This window comes from Ascaphus truei, chromosome 5 (assembly GCF_040206685.1).
Source record: "Ascaphus truei isolate aAscTru1 chromosome 5, aAscTru1.hap1, whole genome shotgun sequence".
Lineage (NCBI taxonomy): Eukaryota > Metazoa > Chordata > Amphibia > Anura > Ascaphidae > Ascaphus > Ascaphus truei.
Genome location: NC_134487.1, coordinates 98,025,701 through 98,048,125, shown reverse-complemented (window position 1 = coordinate 98,048,125; position 22,425 = coordinate 98,025,701). Strand labels below are relative to the sequence as shown.

At 42.3% G+C, this 22,425-nt stretch overlaps 1 protein-coding gene across 5 annotated transcripts in view; it reads left to right on the top strand.

Moving 5' to 3' along the window:
* FRS2 (fibroblast growth factor receptor substrate 2) overlaps positions 1–22,119 on the top strand; it is a 58,077-nt gene extending 35,958 nt beyond the window's left edge. For 4 of the 5 annotated variants that reach the window (XM_075600275.1, XM_075600274.1, XM_075600276.1 and 1 more), the window contains 7 exons: positions 458–558; positions 839–1,102; positions 2,876–2,967; positions 4,532–4,718; positions 7,220–7,375; positions 17,819–17,982; positions 19,207–22,119. In XM_075600275.1, the coding sequence (XP_075456390.1) occupies positions 2,902–2,967; positions 4,532–4,718; positions 7,220–7,375; positions 17,819–17,982; positions 19,207–20,160 (1,527 nt within the window). In that variant the 5' untranslated portion in view covers positions 458–558; positions 839–1,102; positions 2,876–2,901 and the 3' untranslated portion in view covers positions 20,161–22,119. Of the gene's footprint in view, positions 1–457; positions 559–838; positions 1,103–2,875; positions 2,968–4,531; positions 4,719–4,846; positions 6,780–7,219; positions 7,376–17,818; positions 17,983–19,206 lie in introns of those variants that run through there. The other variant, XM_075600277.1, reaches the window with a different exon arrangement.
* The last annotated feature ends 306 nt before the right edge of the window (positions 22,120–22,425 follow it).

The window sequence follows — 22,425 nt, the reverse complement described above, 5'->3', positions numbered from 1 at the left end:
CCTTTTTTTTCTTTGTCTAATAGCATCTGTACCAGGGGATCGATTTCCCCCCTGAGCCGCACCGCTCTCTCTCTTTATCTATATGCGTAACCCGCTTCTCAAGGTTTAACCTCCTAGTAACCGCAGTCTTCTGCACGCGTTGAGAAAATCCAAATAGTCGCCAAATCGGCTTCAGTATGGGCTGGGTTGTTGCTTTAACCCTTTGAGTGCCGAATGGATCCTGGCATCAGTGTGCCCCAGCACCTGATGTACCCGGCGTCACCGATGATGGAAAGAAAATGAGTCTTCCACCTTTCAGCGCTCCACAGGAAACGAGCGCATGGCGTAACTACGTCATGGGGCACGCAGGGGGTTATGGTTGTGCCAAGATGTAGTTGTGTAGATCTTGTTTGTGATGTGCATTGCAAACCATCAGATGGCCTGGCAAACACTAATGTATACTTCTTTTCTTTTGAAGGTTAAATCGCTGCTTAAGAAAAAACACGGTATGATATCATGGTGCAGGATTGACGCCCTAATGCTGCAGCAGAGGTTGGGAAGATTAATCGCCAGATCTATGTAAGTTACTGATTTCGGTTTTTGTTAAGTCAAGGGGGGGAGTAGCCAGTCCTCATGGGCCACCAACAGGTCGGGCTTTCAGGATTGTTAAAGACTGAGCCACCTGTGCTGAAGCAGGAATATCCTGTTGGTGGCTTTTGAGGACTGGAGTTGGCCACCTCTGGTTTAGCTGAATGATTATGACTTTGAGTCAATATTTGTTCAAAGCTGAAAAATGTACGCGTTTATTTTCTTCCTGCAAGATACTGATATATATTCTGTATATTTTTTTTTGTTACAGAATTTGAACTGGGAGCTCTCCACGCCGGAACTGTTATTTTTAGCTCCCGGGAAACCAACCCCTCCCCCCCTCCCCCCCTTCCCTTCCATACTTCAGATAGTTGCTGTTTTGACTTGCCAGTGTTTCTGCTCAGATTCAGGAACTCAAAATGACCGGCCAAATCCCGCGGACCAATAGGAAGCCGGAACAGATGACGTTGCGGCTTCCCATTGGTTGACGGATGCCCCCGTTGAAAATCCAGGAAGTAAACTGGCAACTGAAACGGTAAGTATCTTAAGAACGGCTTGGATTAGCTATGAAGGACCAACAGGCTTTTAAAGTCCATTAAAAATGTTTTAAAAATCATCATGCAAAATGGGCGGTATTGCTTCTTTAACGTAAACCCTCCACGTACAGTAAATAAAAATGCCACTTGTGGGTACATGTCTGACAGATCTGCAACCCTGTCCTTCCCATTATCACTTAGCAAACCGTGCTTCCACTGCAGCCAAGGATGCTGGGAAATGACCTGCAAATGAGCCCTCAGTGAATAGCCCCTTACTTCTCATCCATTTAACATGGGCGCCATATAAGCTTACACCTGCCGCGTTACATCGCTTCTCAGCACAGCCTGGGTTAAAGAAGTGCATAGACAATAAACCTACTCACAGACAGCTCCCTTGACCTTTTAGGTCTCATGAGTGCGAGGTTGCTTGTTGGCTTTGCATTGTGGAGCTTGTAGTGTGTATAACCAGACATTAAAGAAGCTACAGTATAAATTAGCTGGGTAAGACACCCCCTCCTCATGATATTTGCTAATACACAATCAAGATCAACCAAAATTGGGGGGTCATTCTCCCAACAGAGATTATTCTCCCGGTCGCCAGAAAAGCCATTATGATCAAGTGGTTGGATACACAAGCACCTAACATAGAACTTATTAAATCCCTCTTGGTCAAACTGATCACGATAGAATATCTTCCGAACAAGTAGGAGATAACCAGTTTGACAAATTTGATCGAAAATGGGAGATGATTATAAACTCTATATTACATTAATTATTTGCCACATTTCTCAGATTTGGTAACCAGGAGGAAGTGTTACCTGGAAATATGATTGCTCAAACGTATAACCATTTTAACACTGTAAAACAATGATCCAGTGACCATAATTTATTAGACTATTTTAAACCATTGTCTTGCTAGCTCAGGTCAAGGTACTATTAAAAAGTACTAATGTGCTTGGTTTCAGGACAGTCAGGTGATATTACAAATGGGGTATAACGTCTTTATATCCTATTTTCTGGAAGCGTTTGTTTATTTATATTCCATAATTAAACCAGAAACCCAATTGATGCTAAAAGCTTTTACGTCAAATTTTTATTTATAAGATGTGTTTTTGTGTGACATACGATCATCTCATTGAAATGCCTCGCAATTACAAAATGTAACTGATTAAAATAAGCATAATAATATCTTTGCCCTGAGGAAGATCCTTTGTGGATTAAAGGGGGAAAAAATTAAATAATTTTTTTTTTTATTACAGGTTTTAAGCATTGGGTCTCCAGAGCTGAACCCCATAAATTTCTGCTCCGTGGGCCCCCTGCTTCCGGAGATACGCACATTCGTAGTGGCGCCGGTATCCCTGCAGGAAGAGCAACGGCGTGTTTAAATTAATGGTGGCTTTTAATGTCCTGCGTCATATGTGCCAGTAGTAAGCCATGACGTCACCCGGTGCGGCTTCCTATTGGCCCGCGTGACATGGGGCTTTAAACTCCGCAGAGATACAGGTTCCCCCTATGGAGGTGCGTATCTCTGGAAGCAGCGGGTCCCCGGAGCTGAAATGAATGGGTTTCAGCTCGGGAGGCCCTCTGCTTCAATCATGTTATAAAAATAAATATATTATTTTTTTTAAATGCCAAGACGTATTGCTGCTTTCCCCTAGCGCTATTCAGGGCCCTCTCACTGTACTAGGTGTAATGTTTTCTGAAGAATAAACTATAGCTTTTGTTGATGTGTAGTTCATAGGACAATTTTTCTTTTTATGTTGGATTTCTAGTGATCACATGGTCTTCTAAAGAAGCAATGGGTAGCTGTTGTAGCTGTCCAGATAAAGACGCTTCCCCAGATAACCATCAAAACAGGTTTAAGGTAAGTTCTTTGTTATATTTCTTGAGCGATTTTTACACCAGGGACACGGTCTATGTTCTACTTTTTACCCTTTGTTTGCCTTATGGAATTCACTGAGCACAAGGGCCAGCAGACTAGTGGCTCATATGATGTTCTGTGAACATCCTTTGTTGTTTATTTCTTTGCCTGTTCCTAGCGGTGATCATGCCCACTGCTCTTTCACAGCCCTGGATGTGATTGGAATGAAACGGGAGGGCTTTCTGTTCCATTCCTGACCTTGGGGTGCAGACACTGCTCAAGATTGGTTAAGGACCTATGTGCAGTGTTATATGAAGGGGGGAAAAAAGAAAAGGGCACCCTAAGAAAACAAGCAAGAGCGCATGCGTGTGCGCGCACACACATTCACACATTCACACATACATACACACACACAAACATTTAATACACCATTTAGGTATTCTGTTGGTCCCGCCGTCAACACACCTACAATCGCTGTTGTACCCAGTCTTGTGGTGAAGAGCAAGAGCACAAAACGTGTTTAGGTGACTTGCTGATGTCATTGTTTCCTTGCCCGTGGGATCCGCGTCAAGGTCAAAGCAGCATCAATATTTGGTGTACAGCAGCTATTCATGATGTATGTGAATGCTTACAAATATGACCGGTATATAATACTTTTCAAAGTTGAGGTGCTTTGCTCAGAAGAGGAAAATGGTGCACAGGGAGCAATTTAGAGGCAAATCTAATACAAAAGGAAATACTCTATGCAAGGTTAACAAAGGGGCCAACACTTGATAATCAAAAGATCCAGATATTTAATATGTGAACAGATAAGCAGACAAAGCAAGTTCATAGGCAGTCACATACAGATGTAGCAGTTATGTACAATACCGTGTTGGTTGCGCTCCTCTTTGTAGCGCGGCTAATCTCTGGACAGTGGTGTCTTCTCCCACTGGGGCATTGTCCCCAACTAACATGCATCCGTGGGAGTATTAACCGTGGCTACATCTGTAAAAAGGTGAATGGCAAGATGGCGATAAGGTGGCGGAGTCTGTGGTGCAGTTGATCCTGTGCCACATGATCCTGCTTTTATCGGTTTCTTTTCTCAACAATTTAGGCGAGCCACCTTAAAGATGAACATTAAGTTTTGAGAGCACAAAGGCCTTTTTTGAAAAAAAATAAAATGCTAATTTTTTGGGTGAGTAGGAGATTTCTTAAAGACTCCAATGTAAATGGTGAAGGGGGAAAAAAATCATACAACTTGGTGTAAATGACTGCCTTAAAAATGAAAATCAGTTACCCTTAAAATAACACGTCTGTGAAAATGTTTTGTGTTTCTCTGGGAAACTGGATCCAGCCATGCACGCTACTTATGTTTATCTGCACATTTTGGGTACTTACTGTTCTATTTTGCTTAAGCAGAACAGATTGCGAGAGCCGTTTTTCTTTTTAAAGATACCAATCATCATTATATAACGGAATAGGTTTATTTTATAAGGGAGAGCTTTTATCCCTGTAACCTTGGAAGGGCAGAATGTGTGTGTTGCTTTCGAACTCGGTCTTCATTTTTTCCTCTTGTTTCTGAAAGGTTATTAATGTGGATGATGATGGTAATGAGCTGGGATCTGGCGTAATGGAGCTGACGGAAACTGAGCTGATCTTGTACACCCGTAAAAGAGACTCTGTCAAGTGGCCTTACCTCTGCCTGCGCCGCTATGGATACGATTCAAACCTTTTCTCTTTTGAAAGTGGTCGACGGTGTCAAACCGGACAAGGTTAGTGAAAATGACTTAACCTCAGTGGAAATGTATTATAGCTTATTTTGACCTCACAACGGAGTACTTATGAAAGATTGAGCAACAAAAAATTTTGAGAACCAGTGCACCTATATTATTTGGGATTATTTCCTGCATGATCAAGAATTTGCAATATATGATCTTGATACAATGTGTATAATCTGTTAATGTATCTTTGCTACTTGGAGTATATTTCAGTACATACACAGAAAGTGCCTTGAAGTGATGGTGCTGGCAAATTAATTAATAGTTAAAAGAATTTTGAAATCTAGGAAATAATGGGAACATATTAATGATGTGGTAATTGAAAGAAGGTGTTAAACATGTTCCCCTTATTCGTTTTTCATCCGTTAATTGCCAGAACAAAAAATTATACGCTGGTAACATGCAAGGTTCAAAAGCATTTTGGAAGGTGTGCATGATTGCTTGCTTTAATAATAGCATGTTCTTGTATAGCGCTGCTAGTTTTACGTAGCGCTTTACAGAGACATTTTGCAGACACAGGTCCCTGCCCCGTGGAGCTTACAATCTATGTTTTTGGTGCCTGAGGCACAGGGAGATAATGTGACTTGCCCAAGGTCACAAGGAGCTGACACTGGGAATTGAACCAGGTTCCCCGGCTTCAAACTCTGTGCCAGTCAGTGTGTTTACTCACTGAGCTGCTCCTTCTCCCTTTAGGCCTCGTTTATAGTGCTGGTGACGCGACCGATGACATCACCCATCGCCACCAGCGAAAGTTATAATTTGATTTGAAGCTACATTGCTGGTGACAAGGCCGGTGACGTCACGAAAGGGGGTGGGCCGCGGTCTCTGGTTTAGAGACAGTCACATGTGGCGACTGTCGCTAAAAAATCAAATAGACCCGCCTTCAACATTTTTGGTCACGCTTACTATAAGCGCTTGTGATGGAGTCAATGGATTTGTTTCGGAGTGATGTCGCGTTGCCAGGCACCATAAACGCAGCCTTAGAAGTGTTTTGTAAAGAAAAGGAGTCCCTTATCCTGCACAAATAGGAAAGTGCCGTAAACATGGGTAACATGTTCCTATTAAAACAGCAATCCATGCTACAATGTTTTTATTTTTTTATTTATTTTTTTTACCTTATTTGAAACCAGGTTCCCTGGAGATGAACAGCACTAGGCAACACCCTGGTTCCTTAGAGATTTATTTTTGAAATTGCCTTAGAAGAATTCTTGTCATGAGTCAGCAATTCGGTCACTGGGGTTCAGCCTCACTCGGGCAGCCAATAGAAACTTGTGACCTCCATCATGAGTTGAAATTGCAGCTTCCACTTGGGAGACCCAGTAGTCATATCATGCAAATACCAGCAAAAGTATTAACATATTATCGGCCGTTGGGGGTTCCCCAGAACTTTGGGTGCAGTGGTTCAGCTCTATGTACCTCTTTGGTATATACAAGATAAAAAAAATAAAAATAAGCGAGCAATACTTTGCCTGTAGCCCATTTTCCAACACAGTGTGCAACCTCAGACTCCATTAAATCTTTGGCTTGCAATGTTGAGGTATTATATACACTTCCACTCTGTCCTCTCTTCTGTCCTCTCTACAATAATGGGAAGCAGCCACATGTTGTTTTTCATTAGATCTTTGGGGGCAAAAAAAAATCCGTTGCCTATACAAAGGACCCCAGTGTACTGTACATGAAATGTATTCAATCGGGCTTTTCTTAGCTTGTTACTGAGATGAATGCAATTTTCTGCTACCTTTTTCCACTCGCTGTCAGGTTTGATATGTTCCAACTTCCTGTTTATCATCTTTTCCTACTGGAGTCATAAAGAATGTAAATGGCTGGAACGTAATATTAAATGTTCGTGACCTACTGTATGTACAAATAATAAAATATGTATTTAATGTAGAGACCTATTTTCAATTCCATGCTATGATGGAAATGAGAGTCCAGGCTTTCACATCAAATCCTACATAAAAGCCTTTTTAACAAGAATGTTAATTTTAACTTAATGCTTGCATAAGGAAGCGTAATCCATAGCCGGGACCGCACTGGTTGACTTTGCCGGTACTGGTAAGTTGGGGGCTCCCTCTGCTGTTCATAGTGGCACAGTACCACAATATCAATGCCTTCTTTGTGCCGTCTGTCTTCTTTCCCTCCTGTCTCTCCCAGAGGCCAACAAGAATGGGTCAGTCACTTTATTTTTCATCACAGTAGGTCTTCTTCGAGAAGTGTAGTGCAAAGCAGGTCATGTCTGCACATCAGCACCGCTGCCACTACCCTCCTCCATTCTTCAAGATGCCCCAGTGTCTCCTATTCTTTCTTTTTGTCCTCCCCTACAGAGCACGCAACTTTTTCCACCTTGTATTAATGTGTTATTTTCTTCTATTTGTCACAGTGAATGGTTAGAAGTGTTGTGTGTATCCTGGAATGTTTAGTCTGTGTCCGTTGACTTAATATATTTTGTTGATGGAAAAAACCACAAATGTAAAGGAGATATGTTGTCTTCTCAGGAATTTTCGCCTTTAAATGTGCCCGCGCAGAAGAGCTGTTCAACATGCTGCAAGAGATCATGCAGAATAACAGCATCAGTGTTGTGGAGGAGCCAGTAGTTGAAAGGAGTAATCAGACAGAGCTGGATGTCCCAAGAACCCCTCGCACACCCACAAGTAAGTGCTTTTCCATCTTTCTGAACAGAAGGATGGTTTGCTGCACCCTCATGTGACAAGAATGCGTTTGCCCAGTGTGTTGGATACGTTCAGTCCAGATTACTATAACACACAAGGACGGTCTACATGATGATGGGTGGAAGTACTGAAATAAGTGTTCCTTTTCGATAGCAGCAAATTGCACTTTCAGCAACTAGGAGTTGGTTCTCCCGGACTTTATTGAATTATTAAAACTTCTCATGTCTAATGTTATGTCTTAAATTGGGCTTTTAAAGTTGTAGTCTGTATTGCATGCAGCAAACTGCGGTCTTTACACTTGTACTCCGTTCCTATCTTGAGATATTGAGTCACAGAGATGGATTCAAATGACTGACAGCGACTTCCAACAGAAACAACACAAAGATAAAAATGTCCACTCCATGTCTGAGTGGGGAAAGGCATTGTTTAAGAAACAATGATGCATTGTAATATTGTCTGAGATGTAAATGCATTTTTATAGGGATTGGGGGGTGCTGCTTTAAAAATCAGTGTACAGATAGATGGCAGGTGTCGCAACAATCAGCATGTTCAATGGTTGAAAGAATGAGCATTTGATACCTGTTCTGCTAATATAAAAAGGCATATAAAAGACTAGTTAATATTGCAATCCTAATGTCACCCTGCTTCTTTCTAGTAATTTAATAGTAATATTTTTCTTGGGTTCGCAGTCAAATATATAGTGTAGATAGAAGAACAATGTGTACGTAGGAATATTAAGGCAAATCCATGCCCTGAGGTTATGAAAAACTAGCGTTTATGACCTTTTAACTCGGACGCTTTCTTTCCCAGTTTTTGAAGTGAAACTTCTTTAGTGGCACCTATTCTGATGGGGTGAGATGGGGGACAAATGTGAAACGGAAGTGACGTCACGGCTCCCCCCCTCCCCCCCCTATCGCCGCCGCCGCTCCTAACAGCCGCTGCTCCCCCAAACACACCCGCTGTGACATGCTGCCCACACACCTGCTGTGACATGCTCCTAACGGCCACTGCCATGGGTATAGCAAGATGGCTGCCGCAGAGCTTCCGGTGCTGCGGGTGTAATAAGATGGCGGAAGCCCCGCAAGTACTCCGGCTGAGAGAGGAGGAGGAGCCGCTGCTCAGCCTCTCTCCTCCCTCCGCTTCCCTGTGTCCCGCTGACTAAAGGGTGCCGCTCTCCTCACACGGCCGGCCGCTGCGCCGCTCCTAATGGCCGCCGGTCCCAGCTGCCATGCCGCGCATGCGCAGTTGTGATGGCGCCGCTGACGGACGCCACACATGCGCAGAAGCGGCAGGCAGCGGCGCCATTCCCCCCAAACGTGCACTGCCATGCCGCGCATGCGCTGTTCCCCGCGCCCGCTGACATGCCGCGCATGCGGTAGTCATGGTGACGCTCACGGACGCCACATGCCTGCCTCCTGCTGCTAGCTCATCTCCGGGCCGGTCACCGACCCCCTGTCCGGCGGGATGTCTGTCGGACATGGAGACCCGCGCCCTGCTGGATATCTGGGGGGAGGCGGACGTGCAGGAATCCTGCCCGACCTGAGTCCCGGGATCCTGCTTCTCCCCCTGGACCCCCGTGCAGGGGAGGTGAGCAGGCGGAGGAGACCTAGGAGCTGAGGGGGGCATGCGCAGATGTGACCGCCGAGTACCTCAGGCCAGGAGAGGGCGGCGGCGGCAGCAGCAGCTGCGAGGAGGAGCCATGCGCGCCCCCGTTAGGTGAGGGAGACCCCCAATAATGTCCTGCTTTGGTAACGGGAGGAGGGGGTAACGGGACCACGTGTCGCCGGGGGGGGGCTAGGAGTCCGCAGCTCCGTGTCCGCAGCTAAGCCGGGGGTAGTGGGAGTCGGGAGGAGGGGGGTAACGGGACCCCCGTGTCGCCGGGGGGGGGGGGGGCTGGGAGTCCGCAGCTCCGTGTCCGCAGCTCCGCCTGGAGGAGGGGTGGGGGGCACAACACAGAGAGACATTCACACAACACAGAGAGAGAGAGACACACACTGACTGACACACACACAAACACACTGACTGACACACACACACACTGACTCACACTCACACACTGACTCACACTCACACACTGACTCACACACACTGACTGGCACACGCGCACACACACACTGACTGACACATGCGCACACACACACACTGACTGACACATGCGCACACACGCTGACTGACACACGCACACACACGCTGACTGACACACGCGCACACACGCTGACTGAAACACGCGCACACACGCTGACTGACACACACACTGACTGACACAAACACGAACACACACTGACTGGCACACACGCTGACTGACACACACGCACGCTGACCGACACAGAGAGACATTCACACAACACAGAGAGAGACATACACTGACTCACACACACACACACACACGCACACACACACAGACTGACGCACACACTGACTGACACACGCACACACGCACACACGCACACACTGACTGACACACACACGCACACGCACACACTGACTGACACACACACACACACACACACACGCACACACTGACTGACACACACACACACACACGCACACACTGACTGACACACACACACACACGCACACACTGACTGACACACATGCACACACTGTCTGACACACACGCACATACATACTCACTGATTGACATACACAGACTGACACATGTGTGCCGAGCACGCGCGTTATAAGTCAATTTCTGCGACAAAAGTCAAAGAAGTTTCACTTACTATGCGCGTGCACAGCACACACAGCTTTTTTTTTCAACTCCACAATACATTTGGTGCTTGTAAATTAAAAATATATAATCCTCCTTACATACAAACTATTTTCACGAGACACTAGTGATCTTGGATAATCTCATGAATGTGTTTTACTGAATATTGCTCAGATTGTTTGAAAATTGATTACTCTTAACACAATTTCTACTTTAATGCATCCAATAGTGTTTTTGCAATAGGTTCATTCTTTAGGGGAGATTCACCAAGATCAGATAAAAGGGTATTGATGCTTGATCCCACTTTAAATCCATTCACGTCAATAATAATAATAATCATAGCATGTTCTTGCATATGGCTGTAATCGGCAGATCGATCTCTGATTTCTCTGATCGGAGCTTGGCGAATCCCGACCTTGGAGCCATGTCGTTAATGTAGCAGCTCATTCAAATCGAACCTTCTGTGTTGAGTTCTGCTACAGTACTGTATGTCTCCTGCTCTCACTCTGCAATGCAGTGAAGCACAAGAAGCGTCTCCACCTCATTTCTCCCACAGTTTATCCCCCAGTGAATATTCCTCCAATCTCTGCTCTGCAGACCTGTCATTTAAACACCTGCAGTAAAATCTCCAACCCGTTTCTGAAATATGTTTCTACTTGATTTTTCGTCTGTCTACTGAAAAAGATGTTTGATTAATAATTACTTGGAGGTTATAGTAGTAGTTGATGCAGCAGGTCATTAGAACCCCACCTGTAGGTGGGAAATGAGGACATGGTTGCAGAATTGAGTATCTGAAGCACCAATTTTGTTATCTTTGCTATAACTGGTCAACATAAAAAGGACTATCTTAGCCCTGGCTATTAGAGGTTACAATGCATGCTTTTACAGTTTAATGGTTGTGTTTCCAACAGACTACTAAATGAGTTTATATAGAAACTGATACAAACACCCACTGCATCATCACTTGCAGGTGGGTCTAACATAGCCTGCAGATTTATCTTTCCAAACAGACTTGATTCTCTGTTTAAAAACATCACTAGTTTTGTCTCTTCGTTATGCTCGTCTGCTAAATGAAAATGGTGCTTTGACTGGAGTGCATTGATTAGCACAGGGGTGGGCAACTCCAGTCCTTTAATGACCACCAACAGGTCAGGGTTTCAGGATATCCCTGCTTCAGTTGTTGATTGAGGCACCTGTGCTGAAGCAGGGATAGCCTGAAAACCTGATCTGTTGGTGGCCCTTTAAGGACTGGCGTACTCCTGGATTAGCTGGTCTTATTCTTCTCTTGCCTTGTACAGTCAGCAGACCAGCAAAACATGCATGTGGAAACTGTGCAATGATTCTTCTGCGTTATTCTTTCTAATATCCCATGAAATGTGCGTACTTTTGCATTATCGGCAGAATCCCTTTAATTTGACAGATGTCATTGTGAATATTATACAAATGGGTAAATCAATGGACTAACCCTCCAGGCGCTCAGAATAAAACATAGTCCTGCTGGTGAGCAATGATACAATAAATCACATAGACCCCGGCTGTATTCAATCGTATAGCAGTATAGAAAATGTATCCTTCCCTCCAACCGGCTCACCAAGAGCACTATGAGGCTGGAACACGGGAAACTCACGTATAATACTTGATGTCCGGTCTTTCAAATTGCTGTGCTGTATGCTCCCGCTCCTCCTGGATAGGCTGGGGTCTCTCCGTCGCAGGATCTCGTTGCTTCACCGCCAACCCGCTGCCCGCCGATGCGGAGGGTGGTCACCTGACCGGCGGCATGGATGGTGCTTCTGAGTGACGTCACGGCAGACCCGACAGCCAGGAACACCCAGCAGTGACTCGGCGTGCAGGCGCGCAGTGAATCAGCATGGATAATCTCTTAGAAAAAGAGTGAATGCGCCGCACAGCACCAAAAAAGAAAGTGAAGGCTGATATGGGAAAAGTAAAAAAGCTTTACAAAGGCCTCCCAGGCCGAAACGCGTCAAGAGGTTTCGCTTGCACCTTGTGCAAATAAAGCTTTTTTACTTTTCCCATATCAGCCTTCACTTTCTTTTTTGGTGCTGTGCGGCGCATTCACTCTTTTTCTAAGAGATTATCCATGCTGATTCACTGCGCGCCTGCACGCCGAGTCACTGCTGGGTGTTCCTGGCTGTCGGGTCTGCCGTGACGTCACTCAGAAGCACCATCCATGCCGCCGGTCAGGTGACCACCCTCCGCATCGGCGGGCAGCGGGTTGGCGGTGAAGCAACGAGATCCTGCGACGGAGAGACCCCAGCCTATCCAGGAGGAGCGGGAGCATACAGCACAGCAATTTGAAAGACCGGACATCAAGTATTATACGTGAGTTTCCCGTGTTCCAGCCTCATAGTGCTCTTGGTGAGCCGGTTGGAGGGAAGGATACATTTTCTATACTGCTATACGATTGAATACAGCCGGGGTCTATGTGATTTATTGTATCATTGCTCACCAGCAGGACTATGTTTTATTCTGAGCGCCTGGAGGGTTAGTCCATTGATTTACCCATTTGTATACTATACATTAATTACAGGCAGCTCGAAGATATTGGAGACAGAGGACAAATTGACTGCGCACTATATATCAATCTGAATAGATTAAGATATTTATCCATGTTCCAATTGTGAAGGCTGATAGTGGGTCTTAATATCTATTATATACTCACCCAGTTTTTTATCATATATTTTTTCTAACAAATAAAGTAATTTTTTGTTTTATAAATGGATGGAGAACAAGAGGCAGAAATGGATATACATACTACATATGTCCAAAAATGTGGCAACAACACTGAAAGGGCAAGAAGGGCCACAACTATTTTTGATGAGGTTAAAGAAAACATCACATGTGAGAATTCAACAGATCTTATTGATCACTTTGTTAAATTGGAGAGACTATTGACACAGGATATCCGTATATTTTGGGATATAATAACTCTAGAAAATTACATTAAAGTTAAACGCATACCGAGGGGTCTGCGTATCAAGAAGATGCCATCTTTTGGATTTCCCAGCAAGGACTTTCAATCACAATGGAGAATTATCCTAGATGAATGTTCCAGAAAGCTGATGGAACTTATTGTAGCAACTAAGGTGTCTGAAAAGAAAATGTTATCATGTGACATAGGTGTATTGAAAAAAGAATTGTATAGATTTAAAGATATGGATAAATTCTCAAATAATGACAAAATATTGTTACAGAATATTGAAAAGATGGAGCAGGATGTTATCATTAAAAAGCAGGAGAAATTTTCAAGAGATAGATCTGACTACGAGAAGGGTCAGGTCTATTTCTGGGAAAGACCCGTTTCTACTAGAGATTTCTCCAGGGGTAGATATCCTTCACATTCAACCCCCCGTAAATGGTCTTCAGAAGAAGAGATAAACAATCAGAAGTCCAATACTAGATCCATTTTGAAATCACCTAATGTAGAACGCAGACAGAGTTTTGAAACAGATTCTTCCGACAACACAGACAGACCCTCAGTATCATTTTTTACACAGGATAGACATACCAACAAAGATCAAGAAGGAGGTTATTTCGATAGAACATACTTACCTAATTCTAGAGAGGAACATACTAGAACAAATTATACTAATATGGAGAATAGTCAGTCAAAAAACCAAAAAAGTGCAGGAGGGGTAAAAAGAGTAGAAAGAACGCATGGAGCAGACAGCAAGAGAAAGAAGTACTCCTAAATTCTACATCAAATAATGTTATAAACATTTCTGATACCGTCCTAACATCCTCACAGGTGTTATTGCTAAATAAAGGCCTAAATTATGCACCACAGGAGAACTTTGACCTATTTACAACCATTATAGATCTCCAAAAATATACTAGGAAATGGGCTCTAAAAAAACTATTTGCAAAAAAAGCTGTGAATCCAACAAACACAAATGCAATCCCTGTGAGAATGGTGGTAACGGTACCGTTTCTGTTTTAAGTGGAGGTACCTCTTCATTTGCAGATACTGCTTTTACCTTTGACTTACAATCTCTGTATGAAGAGGGTTGTACTGATGCAATTATTGAGCCCCCTTTTTTCGGCCACATTGACTCCAACCTTAAAAAACGGTCTTCCTTTATGCCTTATAACACCAAAGGGCCATGTCTGACAACATTTGAACGACTTGTTGATAGAGATTTAAAGACGCTAGCTAAAGGATATTCATTTTCAAAATCATATTTTACACCTGATAATTTGACTGTACAAGAAAGACTAGATTTAGAAGATCTTAAGAAAAATAAAGACATTGTAATAAAAAATGCCGACAAAGGGGGCGCAATAATTGTCCAATCCTCAAGGAAATACAGAGAGGAAGCACTTAGATTACTAAGTAATACTGACTTTTATGTTAAACTCAAAACAGACCCTACCAAGAGGTTTCTTGGTGAGCTTGAGAAATTGCTTGAACTGGGTGACGTACTATATGTAATAACGAACAAGGAAAGACAATTCCTGGCATGTGAGTCTCCCATTGTACCTGTGTTTCACCATCTCCCAAAGATCCACAAATCACTGGAGGACCCTCCGGGGCGTCCCATAGTGGCCAGTATTGGATCTTTGGGAGATGGTGTATCACGCTACGTGGACAAATTCCTTCAACCAATTGTTAAAAATTTACCTTCATTTATTGAAGATACTTCATCATTGCTACTTTCATTGGGGGATGTTGTTTGGAAAACAGGGTATCGTTGGGTCACCATGGACGTCACGTCACTGTATACCATTATCGAACACCAACATGGACTTCGTGCCATATATCACTATCTTCAACTCTCACCACTTTCCACTGCACAAATCACTTTTATTAATGACGCTATTCTTTTCTTGTTGACTCACAATTATTTTCTGTTTGACTCACAGTTTTTCTTACAAACACAAGGCACAGCAATGGGGACTTCTTTTGCACCCTCATATGCGAATCTTTTTATGGGTTTATGGGAATCTCAACACGTTTATGGTAGCACTAATAAATTTCGTTCCAATATCATTTATTATAAACGCTATATAGATGATTTAATTTTCATATGGGATGGTGATCTTGATAGCATTCACTCTTTCATTCACGACATCAATTGCAATGATCTTCACCTTCACTTTACTTTTGAGACACATACTGAAAAAATAAATTATCTTGACGTGACCATCCATGGTGATCCTACAACAGGTATACAGACAGACATTTTCACGAAACCCCATGCTAGAAATTCATACTTGCATGCCAGTAGTAGTCACCCCAATGCATTGATCCAAGGTATACCTAAAGGACAATTTATGAGATATAAGCGTCTATGCTCTAACCAGGATACATTTTTGGAACATTCCAAGACTTTGGGCTTAAAATTTCTCTCTAGAGGTTATAAACAAGATGTTGTTGAAAGGGCATTTCTAAATGCTGATTTGATGAAACGAGAGGACTTGCTAATCCATAAAAAGAGTAAAAAAGATAAACGAACAGTTATTATGGATAGTCCTCTATTCATTACAAAATACAGCAAACAAGCATTCCAGATAAAACAGATCATTCAGAAGCATTGGAATGTACTGAAAATGGACACAGACCTTGAACAATATACAAATTCGGGTCCTAGATTTGCCTTCAAAAAAGCCAACACACTTGCTACATCAGTATCTAAAAGTATGTTTTTATCAAAAGATTCTAAACTTGGGAACATACCAAAAGGGTTCTTTAAATGCGGTTTTTGCAATTATTGTAAGTATGCCTCTCCAACTAAAAGAATCCGTATACTATACCCTAATGGCAAATATCGGATAAATACATTCATTAACTGCCAAACCACACATGTTGTTTACGTCATTACCTGTGGCTGTAAACAAAGATATGTGGGAAGAACAATAAGATCCTTATATGTCAGAATCTCTGAACATGTCAGACTTATTCATAAACGTGATCTCTCCCATCCAGTCTCCAAACATTTTTCATTATGTCCACTTGGGGGATTAAAGAACTTTTCTTACTATGGTGTTGAACACATTCCCATCCACCCAAGAGGTGGAGATAGACTTAACCGTTTAAATAAGAAAGAGATGTCATGGGTTTTCTCCCTCAACAGTTTGCAACCTTGTGGCCTTAATGTAGAGTGGGAACTAAAACATTTTCTTTATGATTAAATATTTTTTATGATTGATTTTTGAAACGTATATATTTACTAACAAATAATTTACTTAGTTTCATTAGATTTATTTTTCCTATACCCCTCCCCCTTTCCCCTCCCCCCCCCCTTCCCCTCCCTCCCCCCCCCCCCCCTCCCCTCCCTTTCCCCTAACCCCCCCCCCCCTCCTCTTTTCCCCTCCTCTCTTTCCCCATCTCTGAGTTATTTACATATTCCAATTTATTTTTGATTTAAAATGTAACTTCCATTAACTTGACTACTATGATACCATGAAAGTGTTGCTAATATATATTAATGCTCAAAATGTCGATTATAACCTTTGAGTCTTCGTTGATTCTCCCATCCTATATTCCAGGGTTTGTGATTAAACTTAAATTTAGATTTATATTACTTGTGCTTTATTTTAGCTCAAGGTGCATAGAATTCATATCTTATTGACCTGTCATCTATGTATTTAACTGAGACATTTAGACTTATGTTCATGTTCCTAGTCATAATGATTGGTCTTTTTTTACATATATATCTTTTGTTTTAACATGTTTTTCTGACATCTATGTTCATCATGCAGGCACTAGGTCTGACACTGAGGTTGTTAATGTTCATTATGTTGGACACCTGACATTCATTGCATTGAACAACATGTACAGCTGTCCTTAGTTTGCTGATGTATAAATGGATGTCTGATGATGCAAGCGAATCACTCTTTTGACAAAGGCCTCCCAGGCCGAAACGCGTCAAGAGGTTTCGCTTGCACCTTGTGCAAATAAAGCTTTTTTACTTTTCCCATATCAGCCTTCACTTTCTTTTTTGGTGCTGTGCGGCGCATTCACTCTTTTTCTAAGAGATTATCCATCCTCATTGTGAATATTGCTGGATAGCATGAATAGACTTTAATCACCAGGCAGATCTTATGATGGTGTAATTAGGAGTGCTTTGCCAATAATTAAACTTGTGTTTTCCCCAGTTGCCTTAGGGTGGTTACTTAAAACACACAATACTAAATGCTTTGGTTTCATGGAAAATGAACACCTATTTCACATTTACAGCATTGCTGTTCAATATTTCTCACACTTTCCCCCTCCAAATTGGTGGTTGTTTTTTTTTGCTTATTCTACATATGTAAAAAAAAAATGTAAATCACATTTTTGGTAGATAATTGTTAATTAGCACTTCCTTTTGTGTCCTCCCCACATTGTACTGCGATGCTGGATATGTTGGCGTCATACAAATCTTAAATCATTTTTTGCCTTTGAATTACATTACCGTTGGAGAATTATATAATTAGGACTGCTTTTTGTAATAAACCAATGATTTTCCTTTTAGACATGATTTTTTAAATTTATTTTTTAATTTAAGATTGTGACTTTTATTTATTTTTATTACTCTATTTTGATTAGATTTGTAACCACACTGGTGACACTATGGAGGGTGCAACCTACATTCAAGTGTCCACTGTCTTGCATTTATGACCTTACACAGCAATTGCAAGATAACCATTTTATGGATGATAAGGTATATATGATTAAATATATTTATATATATTTTTTTTTTCCCCCACTGTAGCCCCTGGTTTTACTGTTCCAAGTTTACCCAATGGATACCCCCGTTACCCATCCTTTGGAGACGCCTCATCACACCCATCTAGCAGACACCCCTCCGTGGGAAGCACACGCCTTCCTTCAGTGGGCGAAGAATCGACACATCCTTTGCTTGTGCCAGAGGACCACGTGAGTGTTATTTTTGTTTACGGTTATCTTATAAACTTGAGATTGGTGTTCCGTGTGTGTGCTTTAAAATAGGTTAATGCACTAAAATAATTTGACTTGTTTCACTACTGGTGCACACTTCAGGCTTAGTGTGAGACACTGAGTGATCTGAGAGAATCTGCTATAGGTCTTCTCTGGCAATTTTTTTTTCCTGCACGATATCGTGCCCTTTTAGAAGTAATACTTGAGAGGGTTAAGGTGGAAGAGGGTTTTAGACACAAGGGGTAGAGAGAAGACATCCTTGAGCAGAACGTAAGAGTCGGCATGTGCAGTGTGAGAAATTAGGGTTGAGAAGTAAGTCAGAAGAGTGTAAAGCCTTAAAAGTGAGCAGGAGAATTAAGTGTATGTGATCCGGGATTTGATTGGAAGCCAGGAGTGGGATTTCCGCGGGGGGTGGGGGGGCGCTGTAACAGATTTCGGAAAAAGTAAAGTGATTCTGGCAGCAGCGTTTAGGATAGATTGTAGGGGAGACAGGTGAGAGGCAGGAAGGCCGGACAGCAGGAGGTTACAGTAGTCGTGTCAATCATATAAATAACAAATAATATAAATATTGTGTATTACTGCTGTGAAGCGCTAAGTACGTTATTGGCGCTATTTAAATAAAGATATACATACATGGAGCAAATGGGACAAACTACCCTAAAATGCACTGTGCTTTTCCTTCTCTCAATAACATATTTATCCTAAAAAAGTATTTTTTGACACCTAATTGTGAATATATTTACATAGTATAAATGGTTTTTGACATTGCATTTCTGGGTGGAATAGCAAACCGATCTAACAAAATGGAGTCACACACTAAACGATCGACAATCTTATATCATAGTGAAGTAATTGATACTGGAAGCGCTAATGACCTAATGACAAAGGTCAATATGAAGAAAACCGTGGGAAGCTTAATTATTTTTCTCATTATTGGTCCAAGTCTACCATAATGTTTTATGGGAGACCTGATCTTTAATGGTTGAAATATGTGTGCAACGCCACTAAGGAGCTTATAGTGTAAATTCATGTTAAATATATTTCTGAATATATATTGCCTGCTCCCGAGAGAGAAAAGATGTCAATGATAATTGAGGCGAGTTTGTAAATGTGTTTTTTGGCAATACGAAGTTGGAGGTGTTTAAGGCCCATTTCCTTCATTGAGCCATTAGTCGACTAAACTCCCATTTTGTGTTACTATAGGTGCATACATATGTAAACACGACTGGTGTACAGGAGGATCAGAAACCTAGACCAAGTGTTCCAGCACCTCTAGAGCCGCATCTTTCGGTTGCTGAGGGAGACCAGGCACAAGATGAACACAGTTGCATTCCGGATAGAGACCCACAGGTTATCCTGGATCCTGAGGGAGTGAAGTTTGTTTTGGGACCAACCCCTGTTCAAAGACAATTAATGGAGAAAAAGAAACTTGAGGGAGACCAAACTGGTGGAAAGGTTGGTGGTAGCACCTGCCCTAATAGCACAGAGTGGGACACTGGTTATGACAGTGATGAACGCAGAGATACACCTTCTGGTAATAAAATGGTGTATGAAAATGTTAATGGATTATGCATCCCAGCTTCTGGGGCGAGAAGGGGACGTATCACACCGCCCAACACTACAGACATCCAAAATATCAACAACTCTGCCCAGAGGAGGACTGCATTGATAAACTATGAAAACTTGCCATCTCTTCCTCCGGTTTGGGAAGCCCGGAAGCCCATCAGGGAGGAAGAGGACACTTTAGGACCAAAGACCCCATCCCTGAACGGTTTTCACAATAACCTAGACCCGATGCATAACTACGTGAACACAGAGAACGTAACCGTTCCATTAAGCGCTCACAAAGTAGAGTTTTCCAGGCGCCGGGATTGCACGCCAATAGTCTTTAACTTTGATATCAGGCGCCCAAGTTTAGAACACAGGCAGCTCAATTACATACAGGTGGACTTGGAAGGCGGCAGTGACTCTGACAACCCCCAGACTCCGAAGACTCCAACCACTCCACTCCCGCAAACCCCTACCAGACGCACAGAGCTGTATGCTGTGATAGACATTGAAAGAACTGCTGCTATGTCCAACCTGCAGAAAGCACTGCCACGAGACGATGGTACTTCTAGAAAGACTAGGCACAACAGTACTGACTTACCAATGTGAGCCTGAAGCGCATCACTTCATTTGCACCTTTTTGTGATATTTCTTTAAAAAAAAAAAAAAAAGCAAAGTTTTTCGTATCTTAAACACTAACACTTTTTTTATAGACTGAATTGTTCATGTTCTTTTGTCTTAAGGGAATTTATGTGGAGCAGGTACTCGTACTGTAAGTTACATTCTACAGTAGTGATACGTACTGTATAACTGCATCGCCATTTTTTGTGTCTATTTAATTGAATAGACTTGCAGTGACATACCATTTGAGTTTATCAACATACTAGACACTTGCCTATATTTTGCATCTAGACTGTTGCCATTTTAATGTGTTTTCTGAAGCCTTCTAACATGTACAGTAGCTGCAGATGCATTTACATTTTTGGGATGTCATTTGCAGTTTGAATGTGTGAAGTACAGTATGTATTTTTATACTAACTTTTTATGATGCCAGAAATTTGCCAAATATGTCACACCAGCATTTTGCATAGAGGACATTGGTACGAGTGTACAGTTGCTTATTATGTATTAAAGAGTGCTGTATTACAGCCTTCCAACATGCTGCATCCAAACAAGCATGTTGCTTTTTGCACGTTAAAGCACTATTCAAGCTATGTTCCCAAAATCCTCGCCTGCATCTTAAATTCCATTACAGGCGTTTGGTTGTAAAGGAATCTAGTTGTAACTGACTGCTAGGGATTCATCTTCTCAGTAGTTTTCCAGGGTTGCATTTATTAAAAGCAGACACGTATCCATGTGTATTAAGGCCAAACACTATTTCCTTTTTTGTTTATCACATTGTATGATATTGTAAGATTATTGTACGTTCCTAATTTGCATTATAAATTGTTTATTTTTTCCCCCCCATCTTATATATAAATAGCAACTTTGTATAAAGGTAGTGTAGTAGATTTTCAATTGTTTTCTTTTTTTTTTTTTTTTTTAAGATGTTATTTAGTTGTGTCCTTGCCAAACTTTACGTGACACCATTATTTTTTAAAAGTGATCTTGGGTTCGTATCTGCACTAAACATTCCATGATACTGTGTTGAAATGGAACCCTTTCAGTGCCAGAGAAGCGTGTAAAGCTGGGCTGGGCAACTCCAGTCCTCAAGGGCCACTAACAGGATGGGGTTTTCAGGATAACCCTGCTTCAGCACCGGTGATTCAATTGAGCCACATGTGCTGAAACAGGGATATCCTGAATATCTGACCTGTTGGTGGCCCTTGAGGCCTGGAGTTGCCCAGCCCATGGGTAAAACCATGCAGAGCAATGTATTTGCCAGCCCCTATTTGCACTGAAGGGTTCAAGAGAAGCGATACTATGCAGCAATATAATATACACTTATAACCTGTTCATCTGAATATTAGCCTTTAATTTAATTTTTGGGTTGGTATTTTCAGATATTGACATTGCTTACCTACACACATATACATATATGCACGTGTGTGTACATACATACATATTCTCTCACACACACACACGCTCCCACACGCTCCCACACATACACACATACACGTGCTCTGTCACACACATACACGTGCTCTCACACACATACACGTGCTCTCTCACACACATACACGTGCTCTCTCACACACATACACGTGCTCTCTCACACACATACACGTTCTCTCTCACACACATACACGTGCTCTCTCACACACACGTGCTCTCTCACACACATACACATGCTCTCTCACACACATACACGTACTCTCTCACACACATACACATGCTCTCTCACACACACACACGTGCTCTCTCACACACACACTCTCTCACACACACACACACTCACACTCTCACACATATACACTCACATGTCACTTCATCAGTGCCAACATCCTTTCTGTAGCATGGCAATAAAATACTGATTACACGTGTTTCTATTGTGTTACTTTTCTCTTGGAATGAGCCGACGATGGAGTACAAAGTGAAGTCAGCAATATAATTTTTCCTTTAAAACTATCATTTTTCCTGCGTGTTATTTATTCCTATTCAGGCCTGTGGGTAACGTTACACCTGCTTAAAGTGGGTGAGTAGATGATACTAGTAAAGATATTCATGTCCAGATCAGTGATGCACACAATGTTAAAATAAACCCCATTTACCACCTGCTGTCCTAAAGATGCAATTGTTCAGTGGCTATACAACAATTTTATTGGGAGATATTCACTGCTTGCCAATGCAGTGTATCGTCCCCCGATCTAGCCTGCTTTTCAAGTCAATGGCTGTTAACTCCAAATCCAGGTGCAAAACCCTGCAAGGCAGAAA